The 18,853-nt window shown below is 42.9% G+C and overlaps 1 protein-coding gene across 4 annotated transcripts in view; it reads right to left on the reverse strand.

The window, feature by feature from the left end:
• GDA (guanine deaminase) overlaps window positions 1-12,073 on the reverse strand; it is a 74,124-nt gene extending 62,051 nt beyond the window's left edge. The window contains exon 1 of one of the 4 annotated variants that reach the window (XM_023737755.1): window positions 11,988-12,073. Coding sequence is in view for 2 of the 4 variants with exons in the window: in XM_004383293.2 (XP_004383350.1) it covers window positions 11,371-11,493 (123 nt within the window). In the remaining 2 variants the exon portion in view is untranslated. Of the gene's footprint in view, window positions 1-11,370; window positions 11,911-11,987 lie in introns of those variants that run through there. The other 3 variants (XM_004383293.2, XM_023737749.1, XM_023737754.1) reach the window with 3 other exon arrangements.
• Between the last annotated feature and the right edge of the window lie 6,780 nt (window positions 12,074-18,853).

Genomic DNA, 18,853 nt, shown 5'->3' on the forward strand with positions numbered 1-18,853 from the left:
GTCATGGGGTTGGTAGCCAGTGTCATAAAACAGTATGTGTACTAACTGTTTAATGAGAAGCTAGTTTGTTCTGTAAACCTTCATCTAACGTACAAAAAAAAAAAAATTCTTACACTTCCTTTCCACACCCCTTCCTCTTACTGTCTTTTCACTCAATGATCTGTCCTTTTGAGATATCCAATTCTGCCAAAAAACACACCTACCCTTACTCAAATTTCAATTGACATAAATCCAGCATAAGTCTTCTTGTTTTTCTCCTTCTCCCCAGCTGATTGTCTGAACAGAGCAAAAAAAATAATGCTTGTACAGGCTTCCATTCATACATATAAAGGTTGTAGTTTTCTTTCCTAATGTGAGTCATTTATATGTTGTCTTTCTCGGCTGGATTAAATTTTCTTTGTACAGTCATCCACCCAGGAAGGAGAGAGGAGGTGGGGATTCTTGTGATTGTCTTAATAAGGCAAAAATCAAAAAAATGCTTCCCTAGGACTAAGCTGCACTTTTGAAACAGGAAACATCTGCTTCTATTGCCTAAGTTGGTGTTTTAATTTCAAAACAATCTCAAACTCGAAGAAAAGTTATGCCTTACCCTGTTTGACCTTAATAAACTGAGAAGTTTCACTATTGGCATCTTGAATTTTGAAACAAAAGTATTAACCGCACAACAAGAGTGATGGTGATTTGATATGCTAAATGATATTTCAATTAAATTCTTTATTTCTGAGATAAAGCCACAAAATGTTTATTAAGGAGGCAGCAACTAATTCTAAGCTCCGGCACATATATATTTACCAACAATTTGGCATCCATGCAAATGAAATATTTGAAAATGGGCAACATCAAAGTACTTTACATAACTTTTGAAATGCACTGGGAAGGAAGTTAATTACTACACACTACGGGAAGATTGGGGGACTTCATTGTATGAACACAGGAACACAAGTGAATCCTGAGTCAGCAGTTGGAATGTGTACGCTGAAGTAACCTGAAATTTAAAAATCTACAAAAAACGAAGCAAAGTATTATTTTAATTTTATTTTGTTTTAGATGAAAGTTTACAGTACAAGTTAGTTTTTCATTCAAAAAAGTTATACACAAATTGCTTTGTGACACTGGCTACACTCCCCGCAAAGTGTCAGAACTCTCCCCTTTCCCTTTCCATCCCAGGTTCATCCAGTTTTCCTGTCCCTTCCGGCCTTCTCATCTTTGCTTTGGGGCAGGTGTTGCCCATTTGGTCTCACATACTTGATTGAACTAAGAAACACGTTCCTCACGTGTGTGGTTGTTTTATAAGCCTGTCTAATCTTTGGCTGAAAGGTGGACTTCAGGAGTGGCTTCAGTTCTGAGTCAGCAGGGTGTTTGGGGGCTAAAGTCTTAGGGGTGTGACCTAAAGTATTTGATGAACACAGCACAGCTACAGTACTATGACCTCAGAATGCTACAAGTGCAAACATTTATAGAAAAGTCCTCAAACAACTTAAGAATTAAGGGAGAAAGTCTGTAACTTACTTGTATTTTATTACAGTTGAATTCCCTTTTTCTCATACAATAAAAACATTACACATTTATTATCTCAAAAGAGTTGACTATAATCACTAGCTGCATTTCTTTATCTTCCACCCATTCTAAAACTCAAACACTAAACTGATTTTTACCCTCTCTCTCCCACCAAAATAAATTCAACAATAACCTTGGCTGCCAGAAGAATGAACAAATCTGTCTTGGAAGAAATATAGCCAGGATGCTCCTCAGAAGTGTGGATGGCAAGACTACGTCTCACATACTTTGGACATGTTATCAGGAGGGACCAGTGCCTGGAGAAGGACATCATGCTTGGTAGAACAGAGGGTCAATGAAAAAGAGGAAGACCCTCAATGAGATGTAGTGACACAGTGGCTGCAACAGTGGGCTCAAACATAGCAACAACTGTGAGGATGGCACAGAACTGGGTGGTATTTTCATTCTGTTGTACATAGGGTTGCTATGAGTCGGAACCGATCGGACAGTACGTAACAACAACGACAATCTTGGCTCACTAAACCCAATGGGCATTTTCTAGTACTCCATTAACTTGTACTTCTCAGTAACACGGGGCATCTGCCCTACTCCCACATCTTGAGGTATCCCCACACCTTTCCTCTGTGACACCACCTTCCTATGGTTTTCCTCAGGCTTTTCAAGTTGCCCTTCTCATCCTGCTCATTCTCACCTACTCCAAATCCAATCTAGTTCCTGATCTCTTCTTATCCCTTGCTGTTGGGTGCCACTGAGTTTATTCCAACTCATAGCAACCCCATGTGTCAGAGTAAAACTGCCCCATAGGATTTTCTTGCTGTAATCTTTCCAGAAGCAGATCACCAGGTCTTTCTCCCACAGAACTGCAGGGTAGGTTTAAACTGCCAACCTTTTGGTTAACAGCACTTAACTGTTGGGCCACCAGGCCTCCTTTCTTACCCCTTAATCCACATTATATATCTCCTACTCAGATATCTCCGCTGAGCTCCATACCTACAAGCCAACTGTCTACTTGACATCTCCACTTGGTTGTCCCAAAAGCACCTCAATCAGCATGCCTAAAATGGACCTCTGGATCTGCCCTCCCTGGCTGGACCTTTTCCTCTGTACCCTAATTCAGTGGTGGCCACAAACCCAGAGGTCAGTCTTTCCTTCTCCCTCCATATTCAACCTGTCCCCTACTCCCATTGTTATTTTCCTCATCAATGTCTCACAGATCTGCCCATTATCACCACCTACCTGGCTCTTTAGTGGTTTACTGCAGTCACCTAACTGATCACCGGCATCTACTCTTACCCTGCTCCAGTCTGTTCTCTATTCTGCAATCAGAGGGTGATTATAAAATGAAAACGTGATCTGTCTCCCTCTGCCTAACACTCTTCATTGGTTTCCCATTGCCCTTAGGAGAAAGGGAAATAATTACTTCTTGCTAGACCTACAGGGTCTCTCTGGTCTCATCCACTTCCATTGCCCCCTCCTTCCCCATTCTCCAGCACAGTTCCTGTTTCGTGTTCCCTACAGATCTTAGCACAGGCCTTTCTCCTCCCTCACTCTGCCTAGTTAACTCCCATTTAACCTTCACACTCAGCTGGAAATGTCACTCCTATAGGAAAGCATTCCTTGGCACATCTCCCCAAACTAAGCCATCTACCACCCGTTGCCACTGAGTCAATTCCAACTCATGACCCGTGTGTGTCCGAGTAGAACTGTGCTCCATAGAGTTTTCAATGGCTGTAATCTTACAGAAGTAGATCACCAGATCTTTCTTCTGCAGCACTTCCAGGTAGATTTCAACACTTCCACAGCACTGTGCATTTTTCTTTCGTAGAAATAATATACTCATTCCTACTCACTGGATTATTGACTCTGAATGCAAATAAGGCAAGAACTGTATCTCTTTTGCTCATCATTTTATCCATAGCAAACTGAAGTCTTTGCTCTTCATCGGCTATTAGCAGTTTGATGAGCTCCAAGTCCACTAACTCTATAGGGCCATTGAGTCTACACAATGCTGAAAGATGAGAAGGTCCGCATGTCTGCACTGAACTGGGGGCCTAGACTGGCTTCCACCTTTTCCACTTTAAAAAAGGATTAAAGTTTCCATGAGACCTGAGACATCGACAAAAAGAAAACAATTTAACAATGTTACTTTTTCTGTTGTACCCTCAAATTTACTGGTTACAACTAGCCAAGAATGTTAAGTATTTCTTCTCTACTCTACCAGGACTATATGTGCATGAAAAGAAATGGTGTACAAAGCATACTAGATGGTGTACAAAGCATACTAGTCCATTCTTTTCATTCTTTCATTCAAAAGCATTTATTGAATGCTTACTTTGTGCAAAAGTGCTATGCAAAGTACTATAAGAAACCTGTGAAGGATAATAAGAGCTATTATTTACTGAGGGGCTACCATGTTCCAGGACTGTAAATTGTAAGTAGCAATTTACGAGCAACATTTCAAGTAAATTACCATGTTTTAAAGATGCAAACACTTAACAAACCATAGTACAAAACCCAGGGGAGTAAGCATGCCTTTATAATCTACATTATTCCACGTCTGTAGCATAGTCCAAGTTAAAAGCTCTTGAGAACATCATGAGGTTGCAGGGTTTTAATTAAAATCTAATCTTCCGGGGTTCTTAATTACTCACCAGGTCGTGAAGCTAATCACAGCTCCCCAGAACCAAATACTTAGTATCAAGCATCTAGATTATAAAAAGCCCAGAGTTCTTATTCAAACAATTGATTATTTAGAAGATAATTTTTAGCAGCTAAACATTTTGCTAACTCCAAAAGTGAACTTTTCCACTCTGTGGTGAAAAAAAATCCAAGCACCATTTATCCAACAAATATTCATCTGAGGGTCTAGCATGTGCTAGAAGGTGTGGACACGAAGATGAAAAAGTCATGGCCCCGCCTTCAAGATTAGGTTATGGGGCAGATGGATGGGATCAAGTAAGAGCCGTAAAGAGGTGTCCAGTAGAAAATGGGGCACAGAGGAGCACAAACGAGCAAGGGTCAGTTCTACCTGTGAATGGAAGGGAGGTGACACTTGAACTGAGTCTTGACATAAGTACATACTGATCCAGCAAATGGAGGATGAAGGAGGAGCAAGGACAAAGGCATGGAGGCATAAAACAATACGGAAGGCTGGGCAAACAGCTGGCAAGGGCAGGAAAGGTTGGAGGTTCGATTCCACCCAGAGGCACTTTGCAAGAAAGGTGATCTTCTTCCCAAAAATCGGCCACTGAAAACCCTACAGAGCAAAGTTCAACTCTGACACACACGGGGTCTCCATGAGTCAGAATCAACTTGACGGAAACCGGTTTTGGGTAATGGGGAGCTACAAGGGATTTTTTAAAAAATTGAGAAATTTGAGAAATGACCAAAAAAGCAACATTATTTGCACCAAATTGGGGTAGATCGATACATTCTGGTACATTAACCCTGTATTTAAATAAAGGCTGGATGGCCTTTTTTTTTTCTCCATAGAAAAACCCACATGCAGACATTGGAACAATTGGGGGCAGGGAGAGATTAAGGGATGACAAGTTAAATAGGATTAGAAGACTCTGAGGTCCCTTTTGAATCTATCAGTTTATTAAAGATACCTCTTGTCAACTCTTCTGCAAACTACATGTTTATCCTCCCTCAATCAGTTTTTGTAAATTCAGATTTATGACTATTGATAAGATTAAGAGCCACCATTTTTGCATTGTTTGGGAAAGTTTGGGGTTGTGGAAAGGCTGTGGAATTGCGGGTCCTTCCAGACTCTGAGTTTTGTGGGTGCTGAAAACAAGCAGATGTATAGAGACCAAAGTTTATTAGTGGTTACCAGCAGTGGAAAGAGCCCTGGTGGCACAACAGTTAAGCACTCGGCTATTAACCAAAAGGTTGGCAGTTTAATCCCACCCAGCAGCTCCGTGGGAGAAAGACCTGGTGATCTGCTTCTGTAAAGATCACAGCCTTGAAAACCCTATGGGCCAGTTCTACTCTGAGTTGAAACTGACTGGATGGGCATGTAACAAAAAGAATAACCAGGGGTAGGCAGGAGGGAAAAAGGGGAGTTGTTGCTTAGGGGCACTCAGTTTCTGTTATGGGTGATAAATAACATTGGGAACGATAGTGGTGATGTACAACACGGTGAATGTAATTAATGTCAATGAATTGTACAGGTAAAAATGGGAATGGCAAATGTCTTGTCATATATATTTTTACCATACAAAATAAATAAATAAATAGAAAGCTTCATTGGTGAGAGTGCAGCAAACAGGACTGAAGGGAAAGACCAAGAAAGCGGTGGTACAGTTTCAACAGGAAAGGAACGGGAGGTGAATATTAGAAATTGTAGGAGATCTTGGGCACAGCCGCAGAATGCAGAATGTGCATCATCCCAAAGCAAAGGATGGGTCTGCTACCTAAAACTTAAAGGCACAGCAACAAAGAAGGTAGGGCTGAGAGAATGCTAAGTGCTCAGGTGGCTGACATCGTAACCAGAGTCTTTAAATCAAATTCAGAGAGAAAATAAACTCTGGAGAGGATACATGTGGATTCAAATGTCAACTCCACTCCTTCCTACCTGTATCCCACTGGGCAAGTCACTTCATTTCTCTGAGCTCTGTGTTCCCTATAGTAATTTTATCCACAGATGGAGTTATGTTTGAAGTACAACCTTTACCCTGTAATACCGAGCATTTGGCTGTACACAGTGAATCTCTATTTCACTGTAGTTGACTGTGTTACTTGTGACTGAGTCGCTGGACATGGAGACCTGTTCTTTAGTATACTGAACACGTGTCTCAGTTCTCTAGTGCTGCTATAACAAAAATACTACAAGTGGGTGGGTTAACGAACAGAAATTTGTTTTCTCACAGTTAGGAGGCTACAAGTCCAAATTCAGGGTGCCAGCTCTAGAGGAAGGCTTTCTGTCTCTGTCGGCTCTGGAGGAAGGTCCTTGCCTCTTTTCGGCTTCTTTTCCTGGGTGATCTTCATGGGGCTTGGCATCCATCTTCCCACCTCCGCTTCCTTCTCTCTGTCTAATCAGCTTGATTCATATCTCAAAGGTGACTGGCTTAAGACACACCATGTACTGATATGGCCTTGTTAACATAATAAAGAAAATCCTAGTCTCAAATGCGATTACATCCACAAGTAGAGTGGTTAGGAATCACAACACATATTTTTTGGGAACACAGTTCAATCCATAACAGTAGGTACTCACTATTTGTCAAACAAACGGTTAAAGGCATAAAATATTTATAGGTAACAGAGTGCAAAAAAGTAACATCCCATTTCTATGTTTTGACATAAAGCAAAAACCTCTTAAAAGTAACATCGTTTTCAAACCAGAGTGGATTTAATCAACAGAAAAAACAACTTCTGAACAGCTATATTTTGTGTAGTAAAAATCCCTCCTGAGACAAGACTAAAATTACATGTAGCATTGTACTTTCTCAGGTACACACAAATACTTTTTAGAAATAGCCTAAACAAAGATTAAGACAAACTGTGCAAAATCACTATAATTTTGCAGAACATTCATTCAATAAATATTCATTCAATAAATATTTACTGAGCATCTATACTATTTGCGCAACATCCTGTGCTTGCTAGGCAGTATTAGATATTTCTACTTTTCTTTCTTTATGTACATGTGAGTAGGAGCGTTAATCAATTTAAATGAAATTGTATGCAAGTAAAGGCCCTTGGTTGCACAAACGCTTGCATTCAGAAGAAAGGCCTGGTGATCTGATTCCATAAAGATGTCAGCCAAGAAAGCCCTATGGAGCTCAGTTCTACTCGGTAACTCATGGGGTCGCCACGAGTTGGAATCAAATTAGCAACGAACAAGTAATTAAAGCATTCTTAAGAGTTCATGTCTTAACTACTACACCGCAACACTGCTTCTCCAACCCATCTCCTCTAAACTACTGCAGCAGCCTCCTAGCTGATCTCCTTACCTGTGCTCAATCCTCCTCCAATGTATTCTTTATCCTGAAGCTAGAATGGTGTTTTAAAAACGCAAAATCTAATCATGGTATAAGGCCCCTCGCCCTGCCTACCATCAAGGCATCTTTCTTGATCCCGCCCTGCCTGCCTGTCCTACCTCCCTCACCTTGTGTTACCCTTCCTCACACTTTGGACTTTAGCTACACTGATCCTTTCATTCTTTCCTACCCTAGAGCCTTTGTAAAGCCATTCCCTCTGCCTAGAAGGCTCTTCCCAACCTCCAATCCTGCCTCCTTTACCTAGCTAACTTCTACTTCCTCTTTAGATCACACTTTAAAGGTCACTTCCTCAGGAAGGCTTTCCCTCCACCTCCAGATTCGTTCAAGTTCTGACAGGTCCTGTTGTTATTGTTGTTGGGTGCCTTCAAGTCGGTTCCAACTCACAGTGACCCTATATAATATGACAGAGTAGAACTGCCCCCATGGGGTTTCCAAGGAGCAGCTGGGAGATTTGAACTGCCAACATTTTGTTTAGCAGCTGAGCTCTTAACCACAACACCACCAGGGCTCCCTGACGGGTCATTCCCAATTCCTGATTCTCCTGTCTTTCCCCACAGTCCATCCCAGGCCATGGCTTCCTGCTGCATTGCTTGGCCTATATGAGTGCCACCATGTGGAAATAAGCAAAAATGCTGCAGTAAGAGTTAAGGATTTGCTAAGGGCAAACGGAAGGAAAGGGACAGAATGAATGTAGTATGTGTTGAGCACTCACTAAGTGCCAGGCATTTTCATTCATTCATTTTTATTCTGATTCTACAAATGAGGAAATTGAGGCTCAGAGAGGTTAATTGTCTTGCCCAAGGTCACAAAGCAGGTAAGTGGTAGAGGCTCTGATTTGAACCCAGGTCTCTGTATCTCCACAGGACTTGCTCCTGCCACCCCAGGGCAAAATAAATAAATAAATAATAAAAATAAAAACCTGTGGCCCCATGTGGGTCAGAGTAGAACTGTGCTCCATAGGATTTTCAATGGTTGAGTTTTTGGATGTAGATCACCAGGCCTTTCTTCTGAGGTTCCTTTGGGCAAACTCAAACCTCCAGCCTTTGGGTTAGCAGCCAATCATGTTAACCATTTGCACCACTTAGGGACTCTGCCACCCCAGAGCACTACCTCCAAAATGATTTTCTCCCTTTCTCTTGCTTCTGGGTAAACGTGCATTTAAAGACCCACAAGGCATCTTTGTGTCTTTAAAGTTAACCTGGCCCTTTTGTATGTGGGAAGAATCAGGTAATTTAGTAATATCTGAACAAACAGTGCCTCACAATTATTTAAATATTTACAAATAAAGTACACATGCTGGAGTATTTATTTTTAAAAGCTACATGCCAGTTCAGTAGATAAACTAACTTTGAATTCAAAATGACCAATACTAAAATGTTGACTATGGAGAATTTCTAAAAATTAACCTAAATTTGAATCAGCTTTATCCGAATGAGTTAAAAGTACTTGGTCATTATAATCCTCTGGGTTAAAATGAAGTTATATGGAATGGAGGATGAGGTCTAGAAAGGAGAGGAAGGACAGTCATGTCCCTTCTTTCTGAGAGGCTACCCCAAACTTGGGCTTGAAATGGAGAACGGAGGCCCCCAGATCACACACAACTTGTCCCATCACACAACCTACCTGTTATGGTCATTCAAAATGTGATCCACCCACAGTACCCCCTTCTTATTCTCCTGGGATACTTGTCAGAATACCACTTCCTGGGCTCACTCCAGGCCTACAGATTCAGACTTTCTGAGGACGAGGCCCAAGAATCAGCATTTTAACAAGCTTCTCTTCCCTTACCCCTTGCCCCAAGATGTTTGATTTATGTCAACATTTGAGAACAGCTTTATAAAAAAACAAAACCAAACTCATTGCCATCGAGTCGATTCCGACTCATTGTGACCCTACAAGACAGAGTAGAACTGCCGGAGTGCGTGGTGGATGAGAATTGCTTTAGGAGCTCAATAAAGATTTAAAGATCACAATGGCTCAGCACATTCATTATTTATTTATTTAGTGCATCTACTTATCTCATGGACAAACTGTTTTCTCTTTAGAACCTTGGAAATTTTAAAATGAATAAAATACTTATCATAGCATCTCTAAAGGTGAGGTATTCCCCGTTTCAAGATGAAGGAAATCAAGTCTTGAAATAGGTATGGCATGCCCTCCCTTTACACGCAGTCAGGAACCTGCTGTCTTGCACCAAGAGAGAGCAATACCCAGTTAGCAATTCACTGACTGGGGAGTGTGATGCCCTAAATCTAAGCTATTTGATTACCTCACCTTTGTATTCAATTCCCAGTTAATTTTATCTTGTGGGGGAATGGCATGTTTTCTAAATTTATAACCTCAGTATGCTCTCTATTTAGGAAGAGACTCCCTGACTGAACTACTAATTGCATGTTCGGGACACTCTCCTATTCTTCTTAAGTACAACCCCCAGCAAAGGTAATTTTCTAGATAAATGGCTTCCTTTTCTCGCCTGTCTCCCCTGGTTAAAGTCAGTCCCCCAACCCACTCTCTTGCCTGCTACGCTCCCATTAAAAATTCTGGATATTGGAAATTAATTTTAAAAAAGAAGCCCAGGAGTTGAACAGCCCCTTGTAAGTAGGCTAACACCTCTCATCCTTCACCAATTTAGCAATCTCCATTCCTCTGCTTCCTGGGACTTGGCCTAAGCCTGAGAGTTCCTCAGTTTCCGGGTTTATTGGCGTCTCCGCATTTGGGGGAGCTCTGAGAGTTCCATCACCTAAGAAACACAACGGCAGGTGCCCTGAAGATGCACCGATAGAGTATTTTTTAAAAGCACTTTAAAAAAAAAAGGGTTTAGTTACTCCCCGCCCCCCATACAAGTCACGATTCAAAATTGTCACTGGCTCAGAGGCATCTTTAGTCAGGAATAGAATCTTCAACCTGACAAATCCCAAGCACGTGCACTCTTCCTAACCAAACCATCAGTTAGTTGGGAAACAGCTCGACAATATCCCATCCCCATATTTATTTTTTTTCTTCTGAAAATGGAATGGCTTCACTTATAAAACTGGCCAGGCTACTGCAGATACAGTCGCTCTCTGCGTGTATGGAATAGTAAATATTAGACATCAAGTTACCTATGTGGGTTGTTGAAATCCTGATTTTGGAAAAGGAAGTGCAAAAGATGCACTCCTAGGAGACATTTTGAACCCTAAAATGGAACTGCTTGCTTTGATGCAAATGGCTATGGTTTGTGAGTGTATGTGTATGTGTGTGTGTGAGAGGGAGAGAGAGAGAGAATTTCTCTTGGACTATCCTTTCTAGTCAAGTTGGTTAGCCTCAATCATTATTAGTACATACTCTCTGTTGAATGATCAGGTGGACGAAATCATTTCTTTGCTTAGTCTATGGCTAAACCACATTCATCAAATGACCCCTCTCCTCTGTTAATTTTCTTTCACAATAAATTCAACCAAATTTACAGACCGCCTACCCTGTGCCAGGCACTGTGCCAGGCTCCGGAGATACAGAGATGAATGAAGCAAGGTTCTGGTTTATTAACGATCTCTTAAGATCTGGGGAGCATAATCTCCCCCTTCCCTGGCAGTCTGGACGGCCGTCGATCCAGTCGCAGATGTGAGCACTCCACTGCTCCCGGCTTCTGAGAACACCTTACTCCCGAGCCAGACCACGAACTCAGCAGGCGGGTTCTCCTTGCGTTCCGGAGAGCGAAACGCTCAAGTTCAGCTCGAAAGCTGCAGGGCTCGCTCCTCACCCCGCGAGCTCTGTGCGCCGCAGCGCACCGCACTGGTCCCTCCTACCTGCCCCGCCGCTCGGCCGTCGGGGTGCGCCAGACCCCGCGACGCCCGCACCCACTTACTTTGCCGTTGTCACTCACACCGAGGAGGTGATCTCGCAGCACCTCCATGGGACAGGTCCAGGTGGAGTGGACGAAGGTCCCTCGGAAGATATGCGCCAGGGGCGGCATCTGGGAGGCGCACATGTCAGCAGGGTGCACAGCGCGGGGTCCGCGGACGGAGGAGGATGCACCCGGCGGAAGCACAGCGAGGGCTCCCTGCGGAGGCGAGCGGCGACCAAGCGGGCACTGCCACAGGCCTCAATACTGACCCGGCTTCCTGGGACTATCGCCAGCCCCCTGCAGGCCGCGCCCAGGGGCTGGCTCCCTGCCTCCTCAGTGCCAATAGGATTTCTCTCCCTCGAGTTGGCTCTGCGCCCTCATGGGGTGTGGTCTTTCTCTCCTCCACTGTGTTAGTTTTTGATGTTAACTCTTTGAGTTTCCAAAACCACAGTGCTTACGTTGCAGTTAACTCACCCTGGCTGAGTCACCCAGCCAGAGGGCCAGAGATGAAGGAAGGAGCTTGAAGAGTCAATGATTCCAGCCCCGTACCTTTAACTGGATCCGAAATTTGCTTTTGCCTCCTGTCCCCCAGCCCCCCTCCCCCCTTCTCTAGTTGGGAAGCTTACAGGTGCGTTTACCTGCTTTCTCTGCCCTTTGAACTCTTCGGACCATTTGTGGCCAAACCTTGGACTTCTTCCTCCTGTAGCACCCAAAGGGTCTGAACTTGCCGAAGTTCAAAGTCTGGTGAAAGGTCAGTTAGGGTTGACTTCCTTGTTGACTAATTTCACTTTCAGTTCCCACCGGATGCAGAATACATATGTCTTCCACATTGGTGTTCAGGAAACATGTCTTACAGAACCTTACTGGGGGCCAATGTTTTGACCCATCAGTCTGTCCACAAACAATTCCAATGTAATTTTTCTCATGTCTAAAATAAATAAACCTCTTTGATTTACTTCCAGTTCTACAAGAAGAGAAATTGAAGTCTCCAAACCAAGTACTGAGGAATGGTGGTTTGGCATGGCTAGGTGGAAAGAGTAATGGATTAGGAATCAAGAAACTATGGACAAGGCATGTGGGTCTCAGTATCCTTACGATTCTCATTTGTGAAAATGGAGTTTACACTGGGTCATTGCTAACGTTGGCGCTAGCTCAGCATTCTTTGCCTACACTATAGCCACAGAGTCCTTTACTAAATTCTCCGGCACGGCTAGCTGGTTTCTGCCCAGAGCCTTCGCAGGTGCTGCTGTTTCTGCCCCTGCTGCTCTCCAGTGTATCTTCACCAGGCTGGCTCTTCTCATCACTGGCTTGCCTCAAATTTCAGCTCTTCAGAGTAACCATCCCTAACCAGCAAGCTAGTGGCACCCACCCCTTGCAGTTTCTACCATAACACATCTTATTTTTGCCATAGCATTTATCAGTATCTGAAGTTTTCTCATTTATTTCTTGTTTATTATCTGCCTCTCCCCTCCCCAAATACACACACACACACACACACACACACACACACACACACACACACACAGACACACGATTAATGGAAACACTACAAGGCAAGGAACTTGTCTCATGCCTAGTACAGGGCCTAGTGGTCCATATATATTTGTTGAATAAATAAATGAACGGCTTCTTTGTGAGCAAAGTAATAACCTGGGATAAATATCTTTTTTGGCTTCTGCATAAAGATTGATGGTTTCATTGCAGTGAATGAGCAGACTTTTTCTGAAATGCTACTTTAATTGCACAGACCTGGCTCATGCAAACGATGCATTGCCTTCTCAGTTCCTTTGCCTCCCCTGAACCAACATCTAGTTGTTAAGGGACCCCAGAGGCAGAAGACACCTAATTAATTAGTACTCCACCAGTTATCAGGCCACTCCCAGTCACCTCTCCATCACGTCACTCACTTCCTCTAAGTTGTTTTGCAGGCTCTCTGGAACGCCCCGGACAGATCCAGATCTAACCAGCTCAGAGTGGTCAGACATGTGTAGAACAGACAAAGATGATCTACAGACGACCCCGGGCCACCACGCATGCTCAATAACACAAGCGAACTCATGCCAAGGAATGAAAAGACTTATATCAAAGAACCAAAATCACCAGACATACGTCATCTGCAGTAGCCGAGCCCATTTCAAAGTGAAGAGTCCCTCGGCAGCTGTCCATGCCAAGTCTTAGCCCTGCCCCGTAATAAATAATCAATAGAAACTATGAATATGTAGAACTTCCTGATCCTGCTCACCTGCCTTCCTCCACCCCTATATGAATATGTATAATTCCCCAAAACTATAAAATGTAAATACTTCCTCAAATTGAGGAACTCAATCTGAGGTCGAGACCTCTGAGTTCCCGCTTGCTAGCCTGCAAAATCAACTCTTTTTTCCTCTCAAAACCAGCATCTGAGAGATTGGCTCCTTGCACGCTAGGCACAGACACATTGGTTTGGTTTCATAGTGACCAAATTATCCCTGTTACTAGGGACTTTCTTGGTTTTAGCAAACCTCTCACTCCCAAGCAAACTAAGACAGTTGCGTACCCTACCAAGGACTCAGAATTAGGAGTCCTTGAAGCTGAGGTCACTGCGTTGCATCTTGGAGACTTCACCACTTTCCCTGTCACTTTCTCTTGATTCTGCAGACCACACTTCCCTTGTCATCCTAAACGGCCGGCAGGCACACTGGAGACACTCTCTCAGCCAAGGCCTGTACCCACAAACCTCACAAAAGAAAAGAACCAAAAGAAACCAAACCCGTTGTCGTTGAGTCAATTCTGACTAATAGCGACCCTATAGGACAAAGTAGAACTGCCCCATAGGGTTTCCAAGGAGTGCCTGGTGGATTCCAACCGCCAACCTTTTAGTTAGCAGCCATAGCTCTTAACCACTATGCCACTAAAAGGGCTATCAAAATGTCTGCCCTTTATTTTGAAAGAGGATCTGATTAAAAATTTCCAAAATATATATTGGTTTCCTAAAACAAACACAGCTAACAATTTTTTTTAATGAAAGTAACCCAAATACCCAACAACCGAGGACTAGTGAATTAGCATATATCTAGTCGGTATTGTATTGTGCAGTTATTAAAAACAATAGGTGAAATAAGAAGCCATGTGGAAAATATATATAATGTGAAGTCTTAAAAAATGGTGTTTATGCTATAGTTAAAATCATGAAAAGCCTGTAGATATACTGGCTAGAACTGAAAAGTTACACAAAACAATGGATGTGATTTGTTGAGGTAATGGAAGTGCTATGTGGTATTGTAAGTAGGTGCTGTCGAGTCAGTTCCCACGACCCTATGTACAATAGAGTAAAACACTGCCCAGTTCTGTACCATTCTCACAATCATTGTTATGCTTGAGCCCATTGTTGTAGCCACTGTGTCAGTCTAGCTTGTTGAGGGTCTTCCTCTTTTTTGCTGATCTTCTACTTTACCAAGCATGATGTCCTTCTCCAGGGACTGGTCCCTCCTGATAACACGTCCAAAGTATGTGAGATGAAGTCTTGCCATTCTTGCTTCTAAGGAGCATTCTGGCTGTACTTCCTCCAAAACAGATTTGTTCATTCTTTTGGCAGCCCATGGTGTATACAATATTCACCAACACCATAATTCAAAAGCATCAATTCTATTTCAGTCTTCCTTATTCATTGTCCAACTTTTGCATGCATGCTAGGTGTAGGGTAAAGAATTTAACTTTACCCAAAGAATTTGGTCTTTGCACTTGGTTCCTGAAAGACAACTCTAAAACCTTGGAATTTCTCCCAGTGATTAAAGTGTCCTTGATGAGGACTCCAGATCACAGCTATCTAACAGATCTCACTAATGACATGGCTTTTACATGGGACCTGATCAGGCCGGAAAGACCCACCTTGTGATATCAGCCCAACCTCAGCGGAGGAAGCATGATTCAATCACTCACGCCTACGTAAAAAGTTCCCAATAAAGGCTCTAAACATGGAAGCTCTGTGGGCTTCCTGGTTGGTGACAGACATTAATGAAAGTGGGAGGGCAGTGCATCCCTTTTTGGGATGCAGAAGCTCCAAGTTGGGGATCATCCTAGACCTTGCCCTATATATCTTTTCATTTGTATCCTTTTTGCTATAAGAAAACTGTAATCATAAATATAGCACTTTCCTGAGTTCTGTGAGTTGTTCCAGTAAATCATCGAACCTGAGGGAGAAGTGGGAGCCAGCAGGTCAGAAGTGATGGTGTGGAGACTCCCAAGCTTGTGGCCAACATTTGACATCTTAGGCAGACTTGGCAGTCTGGAAGACTATGCCCTTTAACTTGTGAGATCTGACCTAGCTCTGGGTGGTTAGGGTCAGAGAAAGAAGTACTACATGTGCAGCTGGTGTCAGAGCAGAAGTGAAACAAAGGGGAACAGAACTGATAAGAAATTTAGTTGGATCAATCAAGATTTCCATGCACCACTAGGGAATTTCGTTGTAATGTTTATTAATGTTGAAGTGTAGTTTACGAAATGAGTGATCATTATGTAGGTTTAAATAAAGTTGATCTCCTTAAACAGAAGGAAAGACCATAGCCTTCCAGGTGTCATGGCCTTAGCCCTCTTCATGTAACGGTTAGCTTTTTCCAGCAGAGCAAAGTCCTGCTTCCGTTCCCAGCTGAGTTACAAGCCACTAGGCTCAGGATCCAGAACCTCTGGGCACTGTACTTACAGGCAGCCCAGCTCAGCCACCTGTGAGGAAGTCCTGGCTTTTCTGCTACATCTTGTCTTCTCCCCAGTTCTCCACTCGCAGACCAAGTGACTCTTTAAGTTGCTGGTCCTCCTACAATATTGACTCCCATTCTGGTAATTCCCAGGAAAATGTTCTTACAGCTACTGAGATTTGGGGCAAGAAAGAATTGCAGAACTTTTATACTCCCCTTTAAAACATAACCCAAGCACATGGCAAGCCAGCTTCTGGTTAATAAGCTGTGCTTTGCCTACGGTAGAGTATGTAACAAATAGTATTTATTATGCCTCCAAAGACACAGGGAAATAGCAATTTTCATTTTTCAACTCTTTCTATAGCCCACGTTTAAATACCTGCCATGTTAGAACCGAAAACAGCCTTGGAGATTATTGTCCAATATGTATTTCACAGCTATGCTCTAGTATCACTATTCCCCATCAGTCATGACGAGTCTCAACCTTCACCAACACACCTTCTGAAAACAAAATCTAGCAACAGAATGCATCTTCAGTTCACACCCCAGCCCACCCCACCCATCACTTCCTTCAGAAGAAAAGATACGCTTCTTGGCATGGACTCTACATGAGGTAGCCCTGACTGCTACTTCAGGCTCTTCTCCCTCCAGTCTCCCACATGCTGTGAATTTGTTTTACACCTATGGATTTATACCTTACACCCTACTACCTCATTCCACCACCCACTCTCCCTTCAGCTTAATTATCCCCTCTCCTCCGCCCCCATGCAGGAAATCTTTACACCTCCTCTTCCTCTCAGGTGTTAAGTGTTCCTCCTCTGAGTTCCTGGGGTACTATAATTGCTCCATTACTAGTCTATCTTCCTCAAAAGATTGTGCGCTCCTTAAGGGTAAGGACCATGTCTTGCCCTTACTATATCCCCTCACCACAGTGCCTGGACAAGAGAAGGTGCTCATCAGACTTACACAAATGCTGAATTTCAAGAGAAGGCTGCATTGTCTATATTTTAGGGACCAAAAAAAAATAAAATCAGAGGCCGTAGTAAGCTTGTGGTAATGATGAATAATTCACTGGGACTAGAGTGTAAGAAAGAACTTTATTTCACTTATTTATTTTTTCCACATTTTATTGTGAAAATTTTCAAATGTAAAGAAAAATTGAAAAGCTTTATTTCTTTTGATCACATTTCTCCCCACTTCAGGTGGAGCCAAGTGATCTCCAAACTCCCTGAGTATGAGGTGGACCCACTACCCATCTGTTAGTTTGTCATACTGTGGAGGCTTGTGTGTTGCTGTGATCCTAGGAGCAATGCCACCAGTATTTCAAATACCATCAGAGTCACCCATGGTGGATAGCTTTCATCAGAGCTTCCAGACAAAGACAGACTAGGAAGAAAGGCCTGGCAATCTACTTCTAAAAATTAGCCAATGAAAATCTTTGGATCACAACAGAATATTGTCTGATACAGTGCTGGAAGATGAGCCCCTAGGTTGGAAGGCACTACATAATAGCCACAACAATAGACTCAAACATACCAACATTCCTGAGCACGGCACAGAACTGGGCAACGTTTTGTTCTGTTATACATAAGGTTGCCATGAAGCCAACTCACTGTCAACTAACAACAACAACTGGATGGGACCAGTATACCAGAAAGCTGTAATTGCTCAAGGCAAAGAACTGGAACACGGCAGGATCAGTTTTGACATTGTGGTCCCCTTATTAGTATAACAGGAGTAAATAGGAGTCCCTGGGTGACATAAACGATTAAGTGTTCCACTACTCACTGAAAGGTTGATGGTTGACTCCAGAGGCACCTCAGAAGACAGGCCTGGTTATCTACTTCTAAAAGGTCACAGCCTCGAAAACCCTATGGAGCAGTTCTACTCTGTGCAGATGGGGTTACCACGAGTTGGCAACGACCGGATGGCAACCAACAACATTAGTGTAATTATACCTGCAGCTAGACCATCCCTCCTGAGAGATAGAATTTGAGTATTTAAAGGGCTTTCTCTCCTATTAGCTCATTTTGAGTCTCACAATGAATCTATAAAGTAGGAAGAGAGTGTATTTTAACTATTTTACAGATGGGGAAACTGAGGTTCAGGGAGGTTAGCTTGTCCACCTCGTTAGTATGGGACGGACCTGGGGCTCATCTCCAGTTGTCCTCTGACATTGTCTCATCGCTGTAGACTGAGAAGAACATCACATTCAGTGTTGCCATGACTCACTTGGTCACTACATTGTGGGTTGTAGTCACCTTTTACACGGTTTCCAACAATTGCTGGTAACGCCAGGCATACCCTAAAGTGAAACCAAAGTGGGAATAATGGACTTTCTGGAGAGTAACAACCAATCTGCACAGGACAGCAGAAGGATCCAGTGAGAACAATTCCTATTTTCATGAGGCACAGAGAGAGCAGGGCAGGTGGGTTAAATGAGAAGCCACTTTTCCTCTCCTATCTAGAAGTTGTCACTGTACAGTCAAATAAATGCCTGCCTATTTTATTTATTCTTTTCGTGTAGCTAAATCTATCAGTTTCCATGGTGCCCCATGTTCACCATGGAAACTCTTGACAAGCTCGTTATGCTTTAGGAAAAAAAAAAAGCACACCAAAAATCTGAGATGGGATAAATACATTCCTTTTAAAACCGTGTTCTTCTGAGTGAGAAGTTTTAATGGATAGTACATTATAATGATCTCAATTTTCTAGTCCTTAAGTGAGAACACAGATTTGCATACCCATCGAAGGAACATCTCTGGGCCTCCTCAAGATTTACTTTATCTGTGCAGCAGTAGTTATGGTGTGAATATCTCATCTCTCCATTTACT

The sequence above is a fragment of the Trichechus manatus genome, unplaced genomic scaffold (genome assembly GCF_000243295.1).
Source record: "Trichechus manatus latirostris isolate Lorelei unplaced genomic scaffold, TriManLat1.0 scaffold00107, whole genome shotgun sequence".
In the NCBI taxonomy this organism is placed as follows: Eukaryota; Metazoa; Chordata; class Mammalia; order Sirenia; family Trichechidae; genus Trichechus; species Trichechus manatus.